Here is a 20645-nt window from a genome sequence, read left to right as displayed (position 1 = left end):
CTTTGTGACCCCCACCCCCACCCCAGTCTGTAGCCTGCCAGGCTCTCTGCCCATGGGATTCTCCAGGCAAGAATACTGGAGTGGGTTGCCATGCCCTCCTCCAGGGGATCTGCCCAACCCAGGGGTTGAACATGCATCTTATATCTCCTGCACTGGCAGGCAGATTCTTTGCCACTAGTGTCACCTGGGAAGCCCAGAGCACTGCCTTTATTCACCTCTGACCTCTGTCCACCAATGCCAGCCTTGTCTCAGAGGGATGAGATTCAAGCAGACAACAGGGCCAACTTGGGTAGGAGGTGATCGGTCACCAGATCGACTGTCCTAAATGCAGCTCCGTGAAAGAATTTCCTGATCTCTTGGGGCATGCGAGCCCAAAGGAGAGATAGGGATCTTTCTAGAGAGAGAGAGATGGTAAATACGGAGCCTGCAGGGTCTGGTAGGATGGGAGGAGTGGACAGGCCTCTGCGGGCTGTGGTGGATGCTCCTGTGAATTTCTGGTTGTTTATACAGGGGACTTGAATTCAGAAAGCACTGGATGCTGCACCACTTCCCAGGTGGTGCAGCGATAAGAAGCCACCTGCCAGTGCAGGAGACCCGGGTTTGATCCCTGGGTGGGGAAGATCCCCTGGAGTAGGAAATGGCAACCGACTCCACTATTCTTGCCTGGAGAATCCTGTGGACAGAGGATCCTTGTGCGCTATAGTCTGGGGGTGACAAAAGAGTTGGACACGACTCAGCAGACACGCACAGTGCTACAGGGGCATGACAGCAGTCTGTGCAAGCCTGGGCCCATCCGTAGGCACGACGAGAATGCTTTTTGTGGGGCAGGGACCCATACGGGGGCAGGCACAGGCTGTCAGGGGCCACGACGTTGAATGCAACACAGGGATGTGTGCCAGACCCTGAGGGAGATGTGGGTGGCTCCATCACTGTTGTGCTTCAGAAAGAGGCCCCAGTGGCTCAGGCAAGGGAACAGCAAGTGCAAAGGCCTGGATTGAGCTAAGGGGAGTCTGAGGAGGCCTGGGAAGTGGATGGAGGGATGCAGGATGAAGCATCTTTGAGAATGCATCCCCTTAACGGTTCCCAAACCCTACTCCTGGAGCCCCTATGGACACAACAGGGCATGGGGGTCCCCAGGCCTCCACTTCCAAACTAGCATAGACCATGGCTAGGCCTTCCTTAGGGTGCTCCCAGCAGGCTGGGATAAAGGACAGGCTCTGGAGACGAGGGACCAGGAGTCCCATCTGCTGCCTTCCCACCCATCACCTGGCTCCGCTCACCCTCACCACCATCACTGACCCATGGGACTACCCCTGCCCAAGCCACTGTCCGCTCACTCATTCATTCAGCCCAGCTATTTTCTGGGCACCGCAGAAAGAACAGACAGATGCCCCAAAGCAGTGGTGAGCAGTCAGATGTTTCTGACCTGGCCCAAAGCTCAAGGCCAGGAGGAAAATAGATGGGGGACTGGGAGAGAGACGGGGGAACTGCTGCCCCCAGGAGCCCTCAGGCTGGGGAGGACAGAGCCAGGTTCAGTCACCCAGCTGACAGGGTGGGGATAGGGCAAGGCTGAGGTGGTGAGGCTGCCTGAGAATGGAGGAGGTAAGGGCTCTCCACCTTCCAGTCCCCAAGGCTCCTCTGAGCTTCCATGAACATTGAATAAGTGTTGCCCAAGGTCATCCTCAGTACCAGGGGAAAGGGGCACCATTTGGGGGACCAAAAAATAATCTCCTGTTGGCCCGCCATCCTGGCATTGGTTTGGGGAGTTTAGGACTGGGTGAGGGGGTTAAATCTGAGTGCATTCTCTCCTCTCAAAGAAGATGGCCTTTGCCCCAGCAAGCACCCCCCACCCCCAGCCCTGAAAGCCCCCACACCCAGCTCCAAGGCACTTTCTACTTGCCATCATTTTGTTTCCCCACCCCAAGACCCCGCCCCCCCCCACACACACACACAGAGCGGAAGTTTGACGAGGTCATTTCAGGAGGGAGGTGGCCAGTCACTTGGCAAAGTTGTCACCTCTGCAAGTGCGTGCTGTGATCAGCCCCCTGGTGCGCAAATGTTGAGAGGTGGCTGGAGTTTGGGGACCTGATTTTGGAAAACGGGTGGCTAGGAGTTCTCGAGGACGAGAGTTTTCGCTTTGCCATGGTACTCTCTACAACGCGCGGGGCAGGAGGGTGAATTTGAGGACCAGCCGCGCGCTGAGGGGCGAAGGGGGCACCGGGGAATGAGGGATCTTTAAATGGAGGCGGGGCTTGCGGGGTCGCCGGGGGCGGTGCCAACCCGGGCTCGACCAATCGGCCGCGCCGCTGGCGTCGCACCGCCCCCTCCTCTCCCGGCCCGGGCGGGAGCTCGCCCCCCTGGCCGGGCCCGTGTACAGGGCGGCGGGGGATGCGAGCTCTGCCGCTGCCCCCGGCCCCACAGCCCCGGGGCCTCGCGCCCGCCCGCTGCTGCCCGCCCCGTCCGCAACCCCGGCCCCGGTTCCGGCCCCGACCGGGGGGTCCGTGGCCGCGTGGGTCCTTCTCCCTTCCAGCCTCGTCCGCCCGCCCGAGCCGCGTCCCGCAGGTACTGAGTGGTATGGGCAGGGGTATCCAGGGAGACATGTCCCGGAGTGAGATGCCGTTTGGGGTAGCGGCCAGGAGGGAGGATTTCCGTGGGGTCCGCAACCGAGAGGACAGCGCAGTGGGGAAATGTGTGTATGTGCACCGCCCGAGTGAGTCGATTCGCGGATCCCCATCCTGGAGGGGGAGGGTACTGGGTTCACTTTGGCGGGGGCAGAGCAGTGAGTCTCCAAACTCCATAGATACGGTGGGGGAGCTCTCGGACTGGAGGCAGTGACCCAGGACTGACTTGGGAATGGGAGGAACGAGACCCTCACCACTGGCCCTTGTGTCCAGCCGTTAGGGGCAGCATGGCAGGGTTCGTAAAACGGGTCCCCTAGCTCTCCCAGGACAGAGGTCGGGTACCCAGCACAGCGCACTGTTCTGGCTGTCCTGGAGGGTGGGGCCTCAGATGTGAGTGCTGGAGGCTGGGGGTGCGCCAGAGATGCTGATGGAGACGCATCAGAGTGGAGGGCACTGGGGAGAGCAGGCTAGGGCAGGCTAACTGCACCCTGATGGGTGGTGAAGGGCGGAATGCCTAAGGGATGGGGCAGTCAGCCAGCGACTTGCTGCACCCACTCTCCAACAGCCCGGAGGGTGGGAGGACAAATGGATCCTGTCCGCCCGGCAGAGCTAGGGCCTGAAGAGTAATGGTGGAGGAGTGTCTTGGGGTCCTTCCCTACGCTCCACAGGGACGCACAGCCCACAACTTGCCCACAAAACCTACAAGATTCTGCCATGTGCCGCTCTTGTCCACAGTTCCTGGGAGCAGTGAGGTGGGCGTTTTGCCCCAGGGAGGCTCTGCCTTTGAGCGTAATGGGCAGGGGGAACTTTCTCCCGGTCCAGCTCTGAAGGACAGATTGCAGAATTGGGCAGTGGCATCACAGCGTACCCATGACTGTGTGCTAGGCATTTTCCACGTGAGATCTCATTTCTTTCCGGTCACCGACCCTGCTGGGTTGGCACTAAGATGCCCCGTTACTAAAGAAGTAGCTGAGGAAGTGTCAGTGACCTCGTCCTGGCTGGAACACCCAAAGGTCCCTCTGTAATCAACCCATCATTTGTAAAAGAGCTCACTCGAGGGCCTTTGCTGTCTGATCATTTTCTTTCTCTTCCTGTTGGGTGGGAAAGTTCAGAGGAGCTGGCCTCCTTGGTCTCTGCTGCCTGCACACTTTCTTCCCTGCTTCAAGAGCCTTCCTGGGTTCCCCCTGCCCTGCTTGGCCTACAGGTTTCCCATAGCATCTCTTGAAATGGTGCAGAAGGCAGGGTCTGCTCATCTCCTCACCCCAGCATTCAGGGAACAGAGGTCTTGTGCCCCAGACATGTGAGACACTTGTAGCAATTCCAGGAACCTTCAAAACCAAATACAGCCCACAGGGTGTTTCTCCCTTTTTAGAAGTGCTTGAAGAACTCGGGGCCTTCACCCAGAAAAACACACCCTTTCGTGGACATCGAAACCTTGGTTGGGGTTTTATAGGAGTTTCTGGTTCCTTGGGAAAACTCTGAGGATCCCGGGGACCCCACCTTTAGGCTCAGGTTGCAATGAGGGAGGGGAAGGTGAACCTGGGGAGGAGTGGGGTCTCTTGTCCCCAAGGCCCTCTGGTCCCACCCAGTCTTTAGATTATGGGCTGGCCCCTTCTTCCGTGAGATCTCAGGCAGGCCTCTCAGTCCTTCCGCTTCCTATGAGGTCATGGGAGGTGTCAGACAGCCACCACTCCTGTGCCCTGAGCTCTGTGATACCTCAAGGGCTGCACCAGACTGGCTCCCTTTCCGAACAGTCGCTGGTCAAGAGGGATCAAGGCAGATCCTGCCACCCCCAGACTGCACTAACTTAGCCCTCTTCCTGGCTGTGTGACCTCAGGCAACATGCTGAACCTCTCTGAGTCTCGTCTCCCATCTGTAAAATGTGAGTAAGAATGCCACTTGCCTCGCTGAGTAGCCATAGGGATTAAATACAGTAATTCTGACCAAGGTCTTGGTCCGCCTGGAAAATCCCATGAATGGAGCCTGGCGGGCTACAGTCCATGGGGTCGCAAAAGAGACACGATTGAGCGACTGAGTAACAAATAACTGCATTAATGTGATGGGCCCTAGGAAGGCCCTCCAGGCCTCCGCCCTCCTGGAAGTCACCTGCTGCCTATCCGCATGCCCCACCCCACTCCCTCTCTGCCCAGGGCATGTCAGGACGCGGCCGCCAGGCAAGGAGGAGCATGGCCGCCGCGTGGCTGAATTTGGCCTGTGTGTTAGGTGGCTGAGTCACATCCCCAAATCGCATCTTCATCGGTGCATTTCAGAAGGTCGTTTGCAGCGCCCCCACCCCCTCCCAGTCCTGTCTGCCAGGCCATCCCCTCTTCTGCCTGCTCTCCCCAAGCCCTGGGCAGAGACCCTTCTGCACCTTCAGGAGGGAAGGTGGGAGGACTGTGTGGGTCTCCTTGTCTCTTGGGGCAGAGCAGGGCTGGGGCTGTGTGTGTGTCCCAGGGCAGGCTCTTAGTCCCACCTAGCAGCTCACAGCCCTTCAGGTGGCTAGCAGGGACCATAGCCCCAGAAGAAGTGGCGCCTGACTGCTTGTGAAGACAAGGAGAGAGATCAGGGCCAAGATCAGCCTTAGAATCTGTGAAGTGCTGGGCCTGCAGGCGATCAGCCCATACAAACTGTAATGTCCTGGGCCCACGGGGGGTCAGCTCTTATAAACTGTGAAGCGTCAGGTTGCAGGTGGCCACAGCCTGGTTGGTAGGATGGATGGAGTGGGACGTGTCCTAAGACTCATGTTTCTGGTGTTCTTCCTGGGTGCTGGTACCCTCGTCTGGGGACATGTAGTGAGTGGGACAGACACTGGCGGCGAGGTGGACATGGACACAGGCAGTCCTGCAGTGCGTGCCCTGGTTGGTGCCCTGGCCAAGGTCACCCGCGTCTTGCCTGGCAACCTTGCTCATCGTGGTGTGTCTTGGTGTGACACTGTCTGAGTCTCTCACCCCCAGGAACGTGGTTTCAGGGCCACGGAGGTGTCTTGTCCCTGCATGCAGCCCCCTCTCCCAAGCCCCCAGCACATGCCAGCTTAGCCTTTTCCAAGAAGACAATACTTGGACCCACAGCCCACTGCCGCCTGGCTTCTTGGGAGAATCCCACAAGGCAGCCTGATGCAGGATCTGCCTTGTAAGGAGATGGATCCTTCATTGCATAGTGAAGGGAAACTGGTGCCTCAGTTTCCCCATCTGTACAACAGGCCAAATCCTAGGACCCCTCTTTTGGGGATGTTGTGAGAATTAAGGAGAAAACGCTACGTGAAGGACAGAGCCCGGCATGGAGTGGGTGTTCAGTAAACACAGGCTGTGGTGGCAGCTGGGGTGCCTGTGGGGGTGAGGAGTGAGAGAGTGGGCTGGAGTGGGTGGAGCAGTGGAGGGTCTGGCAAGATTGGACTCCAGGCAGGCTCATCCTGTGCATGTCACCGTCTTCAAGGTCCTTGCTCCTGCCCGTGACACGCGGGACCTGGCCCCAGGCAGGCGCAGAATCTGAGGATGTCAGAGCGTATCAGCCTGTCTGCTTCTCCGTAGCCAGTTTCCTTTGCAGGGAAACTGAGTCTGGCCCAAGGTCGCAGGACCAGACCAAGGTGCTGTAGAATCAGTGCTGGGGTCTTTTTGTCTTTTGGCTGCATCACATGGCTCACAAGGTTTTTAGTTCCCCAGCCAGGGATTGAACCCGTTCCTCAGCAGTGAGAGCACAGAGCCCTAACTCCCGGACCCCCATGGGGTTCCCTGGGATCTTTTTCTTTTTAAATTTTATGTCTTTGTTTTTAGCCACACTTTGGCTTGTGGGGTCTTAGTTCCCTGACCAGGGATTGAACCCAGGCCCTCAGCTGTGAAAGCACAGAGTCCTAACCACTGGACTGCCAGGGCATTCCTCAATTCTGGGATCTTAGAATTAAACCCTGGATTGTTCCTTTGGTCCTGGAATCCAGGCAGGAGGGAGCTGAGGGTCTCACAGCCATAGTCACGGTCCCTAATATCTCCCTGGCGTACCTTTGTAAGTATGTTCAGGCCTTTGGACAACTCTCCGTGGTGGTGGTGGGGAATTGGAGGCTCAGTAGAGTGATATTAATTTGTCCAAGACTCCAGAAGTCAGGAGTCAAGTCTGGGTTGGAACTGCCTCGTGACGGCTCACTGGTTGTTGTTCAGCCGCTAAGTCGTATCCGACTCTTTGCAACCACATGGACTGCAGCACTCCAGGCTTCCCTGTCCTCCACTATCCCCCGGAGTTTCTCTAAACTCATGTCTGTTGAGTCAGTAATGCCATCCAGCCATTTCATCCTCTGTTGCCCCTGCTTCTCCTCCTGCCTTCAGTCTTTCCCAGCATCAGGGTCTTTCCCAGTGAGTTGGCTCTTCTCATCAGGTGGCCAAGGTATTGGACCTTCAGCTTCAGCATCAGTCCTTCCAATGAATATTCAAGATTGGTTTCCTTTATGATTGACTGGTTTGATCTCCTTGCTGTCAAAGGGACTCTCAAGAATCTTCTCCAGCCCCACAACTCAAAAGCATCAATTCTTCAATGCTCAGCCTTCTTTATGGTCCAACTCTCACATCCCTACATGACTACTGGAAAAACCATAGCTGTGACTCTATGAACCTTTGTCAGCAAAGTAATGTCTCTGCTTTTTAATACACTGTTTTGGTTTGTGTCTTTTAATTTCATGGCTTCAGTCACCATTCACAGTGCTTTTGGAGCCCAAGAAAATATTAATAAAATATGTCACTGTTTACACATTTTCCCCTTCTATTTGCCTTGAAGTGATGGGACCAGTTGCCATGATCTTAGTTTTTTGAATCTTTAGTTTCAAGTCAGCTTTTTCACTCCTTTTTCACCTTCATCAAGAGGCTTTACAGTTCCTCTTCACTTTCTGCCGTTAGTGGTATCATCTGCATACCTGAGGTTGTCAATATTTCTCCTGGCAATCTTGATTCCAGCTTGGGAGTCATCCAGTCCAACATTTCTCATGATGTACTCTGCATGTAAGTTAAATAAGCCCGGTGACAATATACAGCCTTGATGTACTCTCCCAATTTCAAACCAGTCCATGTCTGGTTCTAACTGTTGCTTCTTGACCTGCATACAGGTTTCTCAGGAGACAGGTAAGCTAAGGTAAAGTGGTCTTACCTTAAGACCACCTTAAAGTGCTTCCAGACCGCTCATTTAGGTGGCCTCTAATCCTCCCAGGTAAACCAGCCAGCAGAATTCCATCTTGAGGCTTTCAGAGGTGTTTGCTGAGTGTCGCCTGTGTTTATTGCTCTAGGTGTTTATTGCTTTTAGCATCCATTGCTTTAGGTACTTGGAAACAGAAAAGTCAATGGGCAAAGGCCTGGTAGGAGGGTGCTCCAGGCAGAGGGTATAGCAGGTGCCTCAGAGTGTGCAAGGGCCCTGAAGCAGAACCAGGCTTGTTGGAACCTGGTGATGGGGAGGTCAGTGTGGCTGAAAGGGGGTGACTCTGGGAAAGTGAGAAGGATAGGATGGGTAGGAGCCAGACGATAGAGGCCTCCTGGCCACAGGAAGGAGCTTTTATGCGATAGTGCTGGCGAGCCCCGGGGAGGTTTGTTTTCGTTTTACATTTGTTTACTTGTTTTTAGCTGTACTGGGTCTTAGTTGCAGCACGTGGCTCTTCGTTGTGGGCCGCAGACTTCTTTCTAGTTGTGACATGTGGGCTCCAGAGTGCGTAGGCTCTGTAGTCACAGAGTGCAGGCTTAGTTGCCCTGCAGCGTATGGGATCTTTGTTTCCCCGAACCAGGGATCGAACCCACATCCCCTGCACTGGGAGGCGGATTCTTAACCACTAGACCCCAGGGAAGTCCATGTGGAGGTTTTGAGCCGAGCAGGGCCATAGGTTAGCTTGGTGTCTGGGGTGGTCAGTCCACATGTCAGCTGCAATGGGTTCATGGCCTCTCCAGCCTCAGGATGTTCTGGGGTGGGGATCCCTAGCCATCTGGTCAGTTGGCCAGGCCCTAACATGACCGTGTTCTCTGTGCCCTGCAGGTCAGCGCGGGAGCCCAGTTGCTGAGCCATGCCAGGCCCCAGGCGGCCGGCAGCAAGCCCAACGCCAGCACCCACATAGTCATGAACAGCCACAGACACAGTGGCTGCGAGGGACGGCCACTAGGTGGCGGGCTGGGTGCCCTGGGCCGAGATCCTCTGGACCCCGAGGCCGGCCACCCCCCGCAGCCTCCAAATGGCCCAGGCATCCAGGTGGTGGTGGCCAAGAGCGAGCCGGCGCAACCCTCGCCTGGCAGCCCCCGGGGGCAGCCCCAGGACCAGGAAGAGGAAGAAGATGAGGAAGAAGATGAGGCGGTCAGACAGAGGGGCTCAGGGAAGCCCCCCAGCGTTGGCCACCGCCTGGGCCACCGGCGGGCGCTCTTTGAGAAGCGGAAGCGCCTCAGTGACTATGCCCTAATCTTCGGCATGTTCGGCATCGTTGTCATGGTGACAGAGACGGAGCTGTCCTGGGGGGTCTACACCAAGGTAGGCATGGCCCTTCCCCCTGGCACCCCAGGGAGGCCCTGCTGGTCCCACTTGGCTTCCCGAGACCCCCTTGGGCATGGGGTCTGGGACCACATCGGCCCTAGGAGACGTGGGCGGGGGATGCTGAGGGGACCCTGGAGGTGGGAAGGTGGGGGCACCCAGGGCCTCCTGTTGTTTCCACCCCCTGGGGGCAGCAGGAAGGCCTCAGGTGGGGCCCAAAGTCTCCAGCCCCTTCCCTCCGCCTTGCACCATGGGGCTACGCTTTCGCTGAATGTGGGAAGGGGGCTGCTGGAGCACCAGAGAAGAGCTGCTTTGAGGAGCAGGGAAAGAACTTTGCCCTTTTTGAGGGTGAGCTGGGCCAGGTTATGAGCCGGGTTGTGGGTCCCCAAGTGGTGCCAGGACGGAGGGAGATGAGAACCAAGTCAGCCTGTAAACTGTAAAGTGCTGCATCTGCTCGAGGCCTGGTTTTATAAACTGTGAAGTGCTGTGCCCATGTGAGGCCTGGCCTTATAAACTGAAGTGCCACCTTGCTGTGAGCCCAAGCCTAAGGAGTAAGGACTGGAGCTTCACTTCCTGAGCAAAGTGACCAGGTGGGGGGGGTCAGGAGGGCTGCCCGCCTCCACAGTCTGTCCTGCCCTCTGCTCTCTCTTTGCCCAGGAGTCCCTGTACTCATTTGCACTCAAATGCCTCATCAGCCTCTCCACGGTCATCCTGCTGGGCCTGGTCATCCTCTACCATGCCCGAGAGATCCAGGTCAGTGCTCAGTGGGGCTAGGGCAGCTCCCCTTCCTGCACCCCGGAGCCCCCGACACCAGCCACCTCCATGGGTACACACTCAGTTGTGTCCAACTCTTTGTGACCCTTTGGACTGCAGCTGCCAGACTCCTCTCTCCATGGGCTTCTCCAGGCAAGAATACTGCAGTAGGTTGCCATTTCCTCCTCCAGGGGATCTTCTCAACCCAGGGATTGAACTTGCTTCTCTTGCATCTCTTGTATTGGCATGCGGGTTCTTTACCACCAGCGCCAGCTGGGAAGCCCCCAGGACCTGGGAACCCTCTAAAACATAGAGAGATCAATAGCCACTTTATAGAAGGAAAAAAAAAAAAAAAGATCTCCATGGAAACACACTGTTTAGATCACTCTAAATTTCCTGGAATGCGCACCGTCCTTTTAATTTTCATCGATAATTTGGTAAAGAAGACGAACAGTGAGGGAGCAGGCAATGGGCTGGGGTTCTGAGGTGCACGTGGATTGTTTTTGCAGCCCTGGGGTCTTCTGAGGTTTTGCAGCCATGGAGTCCAGTGTTTGTAGCCCCAGGTTCCTTCTCCTAGTCCACTGGACCTGTGTTTGAAAGATTTCTCATGTGCCAAGGATTCTCCTATTTCAGGGGTTGGTCAAAACCTGGTCAGGTCCCTGGAGAGCCAAGTTCAGGGCTTATAAGGCACGTGTTACCACAGCAGGCCAGCACCAGGGCCTGGGGACACCAAAGGGGGCCAGACTCTGGCCTTTGACCCCTGACCTCAAGGAGCCACAGCCTGGCAGGAGATGGGCATAGGAAAATCCTACCTAGGTTGTACTGTATGCAGACCTGTCAGCGGACACCCAGAGTCTGGTACACAGGAGGGGGTCCTCAGTCTGGCTAGGGGTTAGGGGAGGAGGATGGTGACCCTTGAAGTAAAGGAAACATTTCTAAAGGGACAGCTGGGAACAGCAACAGTTAAACATGGAGTTACCATATGACCCAGCAATTCCACCCCTAGTCACACACCCAGGAGAGACAACAACTACATCCACACAAAGATGTGAACCCATGTGTTCAGAGCAGCATTATTCACGATTGCCTAGACGTGGGAACCACCCACATGTCCACGGACTGACGAATCAATAAGCAAACGGTGGTCCGTCCATACAATGGCATACTATTCAGCCAGACAAAAAAAGGAGGACGCACCATATGTTTGCAACACCACAGCTGAGTGTCTTACACAACAGAAGTATATTTTCTCGTGGGGCTTCCCTGATGGCTTAGAAAGTAAAGAATCCGCCTGCAATGCAGGAGACCTGGGTTCGATCCCTGGGTTGGGAAAATCCCCTGGAGAAAGAAATGGCAACCCACTCCAGTATGCTTGCCTGGGAAATCCCATGGACAGAGGAGCCTGGCGGGCTGCAGTCCACAGGGTCATAAACAGTCAGACATGACTGAGTGACTAACACAACATGTATTCTGTCACATTTCTGGAGGCTGGAAGGCCAAGGTCAGGTGCTGGCAGGGTTGGTTTCTCCTGAGGCTCTCTCCTTGACTTGTAGGCGGCTGTCTTCTCATTGTGACCTCACACAGCCTTTGCTCTATGGGCATATACCCTTTATGCACATATACCCCTGTATATACCCTTCTTATAAGGACACCAGTCCTGTAGGATGGGGGCCCCACCCCTATGAGGTCATTTAATCTTAATTATATCTTTAAAGGCCACATTTCCAAATACAGTCATATTGGGGGCTAGGGCTTTAGCAGTTGAATATTGAGTGGACAAAGTTCAGTCCATAACTTTCCCCACTCTGGCCCACCTCCCAAATCCATGTCCTTCTCCCATGCAAAATGCATCAATCCCAGCAGCCCCTAAAGTCTTAACCCATACCAGCATCAACTCAAAGTCCAAAACCTCCTTTAAATATCATCTAGGGACTTCCCCAGTGGTCCAGTGGTTAAGAATCCACACTTCCACTTCAGGGGCCCAGGTTCGATCCCAGGTCAGTAAAGTAAAATCCCACATACTGTGCAGTGTGGCCAAAGGAAAAAAGAAAGAAAGATTATATTTAAATGTGTGTGTTCTGTTACTCAGTTGTGTCTGACTCTTTGCAACCCCGTGGACTGTATAGCTCACCAGGATCCTCTGTCCATGGGATTATCCCAGCAAGAATACTGGAGTGGGTTGCAGTTTCCTACTCCAGGGGATCTTCCCGACCCAGGGATCAAACTTGCATCTCTTACATCTCCTAGATTGGCAGGCTAAGTATCATCTAAAACAGACATGGGTGAGACTTGAGGTACAGTTCCTCTGGAGACAAAATTTTCCTCCAGCTGTGAACCAGATAAGTTGCGTGCTTCCAATGTACAGGGGTGGGACTAGCATAGGATAGACATTCCCATCCCCGAAGCCGACAAATACGAAAGGAGAGGAGTGAGAGGTCCTAAACTTGTCTCAGACCTGCCCAGGCAAATTCCACTGGGTGTGAAGGCTGGAGAATGATCCTCACTGGCTCAGCGCCCCACCTTCCAGGCCTACTGAGGCGCAGCCTTGCCTCCTTGACCCTGGCCGGTGGCCTTTCGTGACTGCTGTCTTTTACTCAGCATATGTCTTCACGGAGTAGCGTGTACCACCGCTTCACTCCTCGTCATGGCTGAGACATGTTCCGTGTGTGGAAGGACCACATTCTGTTTCTCTCTCCATCCCTGGATGGACGTTGGCTAGTTTCTTCTTTGGGCGCCTGTGGACAGTGCTACTGTGTCTGCACGCACACAGGATGTTTGAACAACTGTTCTCATCTCTCTTGCCCATACACCTAGGAATGGGAGGGCTGGGTCAGTGGTAACTCTGTGTCTGACTTTTGGGGAAACACCTGTGCCCTGTTTAGCTGGACTTAGGGCCAACCCTGGGCACTAGGGGGTTTCGCCTGGGAGGCCATGTTTGTTGTGGAAGCTGGTGCAGTTTGGGGCTGGGATCTCCCTCCCTCCATGGCCTGGGCACGTGTCCAACACCCGCTGCGTCCCGCCCACCTGATCTCTGCAGCTGTTCATGGTGGACAACGGGGCTGACGACTGGCGCATCGCCATGACGTGCGAGCGCGTGTTCCTCATCTCCCTGGAGCTGGCCGTGTGCGCCATCCACCCGGTGCCCGGCCACTACCGCTTCACGTGGACAGCGCGGCTGGCCTTCACGTACACACCGTCAGCGGCTGAGGCCGACGTGGACGTGCTGCTCTCCGTGCCCATGTTCCTGCGTCTCTACCTGCTGGGCCGCGTCATGCTGCTGCACAGCAAGATCTTCACGGACGCCTCCAGCCGCAGCATCGGTGCCCTCAACAAGATCACTTTCAACACGCGCTTCGTCATGAAGACGCTCATGACCATCTGCCCGGGCACTGTGCTTCTTGTCTTCAGCATCTCCTCCTGGGTCATTGCTGCCTGGACCGTGCGGGTCTGCGAGAGGTGCGCCCCTGACCCCCTGGGCCCTGACCCCCCATGACCCTCAGGCCCACCCACAATTTTAGTGACTCCAGGGCTCCCCCAGCCATCACTCTGACCCTGCTGAACCCCGTACCCACCCATGGCTCCATCCCCATGAACCCTGATCCTGCTAACCCCTCCCCCCAGTTCCTGGCCTCAGCGACTCTCTCTCACATGCAGCTTCCTCCTCCCTGGGACTCCAGCCCTCTGTCCCCAGCCACCCCCAGCTCCTACCCTGACCCTCACCCCTCCAGGACCCCATCCCTCTTCCCGCTTCCCCTCCCTCCAGGGGCCCCTCCACTGGCCCCGTCTCTGGCCCAGGGTGGTGGAGGCAGCAGGAACAGGGATCCCCTTCGTCCACCTGCATCCCCCACAAGTTAACCTGCTCTCCTTCTCCCCTCTGCCCACCCTGCCGGACTGTAGGGAAAACATGTGAGTCCTACCCTCAGCCGAGCTATGTGTGCAAAGCTGCCAGCTGTCCTGCCCGCCAGGAATTTAAGATCAGCTGCCACCAGGGGAGGGAGCGGAAAGGGGAGGCGGGTGTCCGGGACCCGCCCAGAGCCCATGGGCCGTGGGGAGAGCTTGTCCCAGTGCCACCAGGCAGGTGGGTCTGGGTCACTCTTGGGCCTGGTGCCCTGGGCATCCCTGGGGTCCTTGGCACCAAGGAGGGGGCAGCAGAAGGGAGCAGAGGGAAGAAGAGTTTAGCTCTGGTGCCTGGTTGAGGCAGCTGGCCCCAGGGGGCAGGGACAGCTCCTTCAGTGGGTCTGGGATGAGCGGGCACAGTCCCAGCTTTTAAGACCCCCATACGGCGGTTTGTTCTGAATGGCCTTGGAGGGTGCAGGGCCATCCAGCCAACTTACAGATGAGAACTCTGAGGCTCTGAGGAGCTAAAGGGACACCCTGGGGGCCCAATTCCTGCTTCTCTCCAGAAACCCCCCAGGGCTTCATGGAGAGGGAAGGGTCCCCCTGGATCTCTCAGGGCAGGGAAATGCCTTGTCTGGGAGGGGGTCTCTCTTGCCTCTTGATGAGCTGGGTAGGGGTTGTAATGGGTGGTGCTGGCACTGGGCTTCCCGGGAGGTCCCTGGGCTGGACCTGTCCCCAGAACCCCAATCCTCACCCCTTCAGTTGTCCCCTCCCCGACCCTGCCTCCGCCTGATGTGGGGCTCCTGGCAGAGAGGGCCCAGCTCTTCCCGTCACCAAGGCTGAGGATCATATGGGAGCTCTTTATTCCCCTGACATGCCTCCATGCCAGTTCCCACAGACCCGAGGGCTGGGGGCTGGGGAGTGGGAGAGGGTGCCCCGCGTCAGGCATCGCTGAGGTCCAGGCTGGGTCACTGCAGGGGCGCCTGGTGAGGGCGGGGAACGGGGCAAGGTCAGGGGCAGCCAATCCTAAATTCTGAGCCCTGTGACACCGCTTGACGCCCCCTCGCCCGCCTTGCTCCACCCCAGTGGCTCTGTCCCACCCCACCTCCTGCATGCCCCCCACCCCCTGGTCCGGGGTGACCCAGTAGCCCCCACCAGAGCTCCAGCCAGGCCTGGAGCCTCCGTGCCCATGGCTGATGGCTGATAGGTTCCCGGCTCCTCCTGCCTCCTGGGTGTGAGGTGCTGGTCTCTGGAGAAGTGGAAGCTGGTGCAGCTTCAGGCTTGGGTGCCACAGTGAAAGACGAGGCTCAGTCCCTGGTGCCCCTCACCCAGCAGGCAGCTGGAAGCCCAGGCTGAATGGAAAGGCCTCCATCCCTCCTTCCCACCTTTTGGGTTTCCATCTTGTCTTTTTTTTTTCGGTCACGCCCCACGGCATGTGGGATCTTAGTTCTCTGAACAGGGATTGGACCTGTGCGCCATACATTGGAAGCTCGGAGTCCTAACCACTGGACCTCTGGGGAAGTCTCCATCCCTTCCCTATCTTGAGCCCCTGACCCCAGCCCCATCTGCCTGGAGCAGCCCTCCCCACCAGCTCCCCCTGCCCGGCCTCTGTGGCCCAAAAAGAGAGGAGTCATCTGGGAAGGGCTTCCTGACCTCCCTGAGCTGGAGGGGTTTTGCAAGCAGGGGACTGGGCTGGAGCAAAGCTTTGAACCACCCCCAGATCCAGAGCACCAGTCCCTCAGCCTCACGCTGACCATAGATACCATCAGTTCGTAGCCTGTGCGGCCAGAGTCTCAGGCTTGGCTTTGACTGGGACAAAATCATGTCCTTTTGCAAGGCCTTGGAATCTGCCCTCTTGAATAACAAAAGTCGGGTCCCAGGTCTCTTCCCAGAGCTAAACATGCTGCCACCTTTCCCTCCTAACACCAGAAAATTCTCAGGCCTGAAGTTGGAGCAGTTGCCCTCCACGTGTTGACTGTCCTAGGACTCCCATCCCCAGGGCTTGCTCCTGTAGGCTTCTGTCTCCCCGTGGAGCCCTCCTCCCTCCCCAGGGCCTTGCTGACTAGGGAAGTTCTTCCTGGTGTCTGACCTGAATCCTCGCCTCTACTTCCTGCCGCTTCTGGTGCCCATGGCCACCCGTGTTTGCATCTGTCTGTGTGTCTGTCTTTGGGAGGGGGATCGTGTGCTTATGCGTGGACACATGTGGACACTCCCTCACCTGGACCCCTACTGCCCTGTAACGAGCAGCTTGGCGGTCAGGTGAAAGGAGGGTGTTGGAAGGGATGCTGGGGAGGAGGGTGTGGGTGCCCTCTGCCCTGGGGTGTCCTCAGGAGGACCATGGGGTGGTCCTGGGCACTAACCATTGCCCCACACTGCCCTACAGCAACACTTTGGACACTTTGAGCCTCCAGAGTGGTCAGCTTCCTGCGGTCAAGGCCCCCATGCAGTCAGGTGGACCCAGGGCCCTGCCTTCCTGGCACTGCCCCTGGGGTTGAGATGAAGGCAGAGGGACCAGTGTGGACTGACTAGGCCCTCCCTGGCTCCCCTTCAGGTACCACGACAAGCAGGAAGTGACCAGCAACTTCCTGGGGGCCATGTGGCTCATCTCCATCACCTTCCTGTCCATCGGCTACGGTGACATGGTGCCCCACACCTACTGCGGGAAGGGCGTGTGCCTGCTCACCGGCATCATGGTAAGGGCGAGGGCCCGTGCATGTCCCCACTGACAGGAGCTCCCCCAATTTCGAGCTGGGCCTGTTCAGAGTTCCTCCGTGTGCCAGCCCTCCATTGCCCCCTTCCCTGATGGGACATGAAACCAACCCCTTTAGGCTTCCAGGGGACATCTCTTCTTGGCTTCTTCCAGCCTGAGCCATACAGCTTCTGTGCCTGCCAGGCCAAATGCTATGGTCCACTCTGAACCAAGAGTCACCATTGCCCCTTTGTGCCCCACAGCCCACGTAACTCACGGTCCTTGGGTCCAGGGCAAGGGGCTTGATGCTTCTGTGCCTTGGTTTCCGTGGCTATAACCAGTGCCCACTCCCTCTGCTTCTTGAAGGGACTCAGTCCCTTCATTTTTGTGAAATGTCTAAAGTCATGAATGCCTCAGATACCCAGTCAATACCCCCGACCCCTACCATCACAGCCCAGTTCCCCATCCTTGCCTAACTCTCAGGGTGTGCTGAGCATCCCCACTGAGCCCCTTGGGTGTGAAGCTTATCTCATGTGACTCTGGGCCCAGGCAGCACCCCGTCTTCCCTAAAGTCCTCCTAAGTCCGTCTGCTTGTGTGGGCAACCTTTGATGTCTGGTGCCTTGTCTTTACCGTGATTCGATCATTAGGTTCCCTGCCCATCCCTTCCTTCTGAAACCTTCTTTCTCTCCAAGGTTCTTTGATCTCCATAAGTGCTTTTCCATATTTTGAATTATGACTCGTTTGACATATGGTAGGGAATGCCTATCCCTAGCCCCCAGTTAACATGTTCATTTTGATGCCAGAAACTTGGCCTCTGTGTACTGATTTCAAATCAAATCTTGGAGATAGAGTTTGGGGTGAAATATAAAAGAATAGCTTTATTGCTTCGCCAGACAGAAGGGGACACAGCAGGCTTGTGCCCCTTAAAACTGTGTGTCCCAACCTGGGAGGATTTGGTGAAGCGTTTCATAGCAATGGCTCCAGGGTGGAGTTTTCCCTGGTGGTTCAGGTGATAAAGAATCTGCCTGCAATGCAGGAGACCCGGGTTCGATCTCTGGATCAGGAAGGTCCCCTGGAGAAGGGAATGGCTACCCACTCCAGTATTCTTGCCTGGAAAATTCCATGGACAGAGGAGCCTGGTGGGCTATAGTTCATGGGGTTGCAAAGAGTCAGGCACAACTTAGCAACTAAACAACAATAAATTTAATTTTCTGGGGGTGGGGTGCTGGAGTAGATGGTGAAATAACAGAAGGAAACACGCGTAAAGCCTTTTAACTAAGAAAGGGCTGGGTCAGCTTAGCCTATAGAAGCAAGGACCCAGTCAGGGCCAGAGGAGGATGTGTACCCCCAGCTCATGTCCAAAAAGAGAGACAAAGGGCGAAGAGGGGAGAGAGCCACGGGCCTGGGGAGATGGTGACAACGTGAGACAGTCAACGTGCAGTGAAGGGGACCGAGCAGGCCCAGTGGAAACACAGCCCCTCCTTCTGCGGGAGGAAAGAAAACCATGGTGGGGACGATGACGGACTTTCGTAGGGACAAACGCATTTCTGTACAAAGGAAAATAAGTGGCCTGGGGAGGACCATTGGGGCGGGGATTAGGTTGGCTTCCTTTGGCTTGTTTGTGTTAATTTTTTTCACAAATTGAAATTGAGCAGGACCCTGTGGGCACAGAAACCTTTCAAAGAGTGGCTGACCAGGGGAGGGGATACCGAGACAGGAGAGGAGCAGCCGGAACCCGCAGCGCAACCTTGGGGCAGGGCCCCGGTTCTGCCTCAGGGACACACATAATAGTATCTTTGAGCTCTTCTACGGGACTAAAACCTCCAACCGTTGGAAGGCGATGAAATACTTGGAGAAGCAGTCTTCATTCCAGAGAGGTCAGTTTGACAATCACAAGAACCACAGAAGCTCATCCAGAGATCACCTGAGGCCAGGTTAAAGGAACGCAGGCCCTGCACCCACTCTTGAGCCTTATCAGCAACCCACCCCCCAACCACTGCTATGAGGAAACGTGAGCATGTCAGTCTCTTAGTCATGTCCAGCTCTGCGACCCCGTGGACTATAGCCTGCTAGGCTCCTCTGTCCATAGAGTTCTCCAGACAAGAATACTGGAGTGAGTAGCCATTCCCTTCTCCAGGGGATCTTCCTGATGCAGGGGTCGAACCCGCATCTCCTGCATTGGCAGGCGAGTTCTTTACTAGTGAGCCACCAGGGAAGACCTCAAATGAACTTTACAAATAAAGAAACCAAAGTATTCAGATAAGATGACTTTAAACCCAGAAAACCCACAGTGAAACAGAAAAGCCGTGTTATCTCCACTGGAATGAGCCTCCTTCCAGAAACTGAGTTTGGTATTTAGCCTGCAGCTCACTCCTGGCCCTCAGCTCCAGCAGATGCAGGACTGTTTGTACCCTGGGGTATTTCTTGCTTCTCTGTTGCCACATAGCCAGGCGCCACACGAAGCCACACCTTGGTCTTTCAAGCCACCTTCTGTTTCTTATTCTCCTGTTATCGTCTCCTCTGCCATCCTTGTCCAAGTGTGTGCCCTCCCTGTCACTGTTCTGTGGCCCACCCCCTTCCAGTATGTTACAGAACACACGTGTGCTCACCCTTGAACTTCAAGGCATCCCAGCATGGCTTCCTCGAAACTCAGAGTCTCTGGCTGGATGTGGCATCTGTGCTATTGTGTGGCACACTGGCCAGCAGCCCGTCTTTTTCCTGGCCGCATAGTATTCCACACGGAGGTTCCCAATATGTTCTTTGCCCCAGTTGACAGGGAGTTTTGTTTTTAACTTTTTATTGAAATATCGTTGATTTACAATGTTGTGCCGATCTCTGCTTATAGCTAATGTCCCGGTTATACACAGAAGACATTCTTTTTATTAAATATTCTTTTCCATCATGGTTTCTCACAGGATACTGAATATAGTCTCCTGCACTGTGTTAGTAGGGCCTGGTTTACCCGCTCTGTGTGCAACAGTTTGTGTCTGCTAGTCCCACCCTTCCACCCCTCCCTTCCACCTCCCTCTCCCTGCTGACAGCCACAGTTTTGCTCTCTATGTCTGTGAGCTTGCTTCTGCCCTGTAGATGGGCTCATCTGTGCCACGTTTGAGATTCCACATATAAGTGATGCCGTATGGTATTTGGCTTTCTTGGTTTTAGTTACTGCACTTGGTATGATAATGCCTAGTCTCACCCATGTTGCTGCAAGAGGCATTATTTTATTCTTTTTTATAGCTGAGTAGTATTCCATCGTGTATATGTAACCACATCTGTGTCCAGTCATCTGTCAGTGGATATTTAGATTGTTTCCACTTCTTAGCTATTGTGAATGGTGCTGCTTTGAATATAGGGCTGCATGTACCTTTGTGAATTGTAGTTCTGTCTGGGTATCTGCCCAGGAGTGGGATTGCTGGATGGTATGGTAATTCCATTTTTCGTTTTCCGAGGAACCTCCGCACCGTTTTCCGTAGTGACTGAACCAACGTCCATTCCCATCGACAGTGCGGGAGGGTTCCCTCTTCTCCACACCCTTTCCAGTATTTGTTCTTGGTAGACTTTTTAATGGTGGTCATTCTGACAGGTGTGAGGATGTACCTCATTATCGTTTTGATTTACATTTCTGTCACAGATGTTGAGCATCTTTTTATGTGCCTATGGGCCATTTGTATGTCTTCTTTGGAGAAATATCTGTTAATGTGTTCTGCTCAGTTTTCAACTGGGCTGTTTGTTTTTTGTTGTTGAGTTGTATGAGCTGTCAGTGTATTTTGGAAATTAAGCCCTTTTCTGTTACATCATTGGCAAATATTTTCTCCCATTCTGTAGGTTGTCTTTTTTCTTTTCTTTTTTTTTTTTTTTTGTAGTTTCCTTTGTTGTGCAAAAGCTTGTAAGTTTGACTAGTTCCCATTTGTTTATTTTTATTTCTATTGCTTTGGAAGACTGACCTAAGAAAACACTGGTACGATTTATGTCAAAGAATGTTTAAGACAGGGCTTTTCTTGAACACAGACTCCTGAGTCCTCCCAAGACCCATATCCTGGCCAGAAATGCATGATGGGATCTCCTCAAGGGGTGACTTTGTACCTACCCTTCCCCATAAATGTTTGCTTCCATCTGTAAGAAAAACTAGCCTCTCCCCTGGTCCTCAGGGGCTGGGTTTGGGTCTCTTCCTTCCTTCCATCCTGTATGCAGCACCCACAGGAGGAAGCAGTGGGCAGCTGAGGTGCCAGAGAGAGCCTTGGTACAACCAGGGAGCCGCCTTCCGGCC

The 20645-nt window shown here is 55.2% G+C and overlaps 1 protein-coding gene across 5 annotated transcripts in view; it reads left to right on the top strand.

The window, feature by feature from the left end:
* Positions 1 to 20645, top strand: part of KCNN1 (potassium calcium-activated channel subfamily N member 1) — a 37540-nt gene that overhangs the window by 6645 nt on the left and 10250 nt on the right. For 4 of the 5 annotated variants that reach the window (XR_009600780.1, XR_009600779.1, XM_060416213.1 and 1 more), the window contains exons 1-5: positions 2320 to 2562; positions 8616 to 9098; positions 9756 to 9851; positions 12889 to 13307; positions 16240 to 16381. Coding sequence is in view for 3 of the 5 variants with exons in the window: in XM_060416213.1 (XP_060272196.1) it covers positions 2389 to 2562; positions 8616 to 9098; positions 9756 to 9851; positions 12889 to 13307; positions 16240 to 16381 (1314 nt within the window). In the remaining 2 variants the exon portion in view is untranslated. Of the gene's footprint in view, positions 1 to 2319; positions 2563 to 8615; positions 9099 to 9755; positions 9852 to 12888; positions 13308 to 16239; positions 16382 to 20645 lie in introns of those variants that run through there. The other variant, XM_027969432.3, reaches the window with a different exon arrangement.

This window comes from Ovis aries, chromosome 5 (assembly GCF_016772045.2).
Source record: "Ovis aries strain OAR_USU_Benz2616 breed Rambouillet chromosome 5, ARS-UI_Ramb_v3.0, whole genome shotgun sequence".
Classification (NCBI taxonomy): Eukaryota; Metazoa; Chordata; class Mammalia; order Artiodactyla; family Bovidae; genus Ovis; species Ovis aries.
The sequence above is the reverse complement of the archived record's forward strand: the minus strand, read 5'-3'. Positions and strand labels throughout refer to the sequence as shown.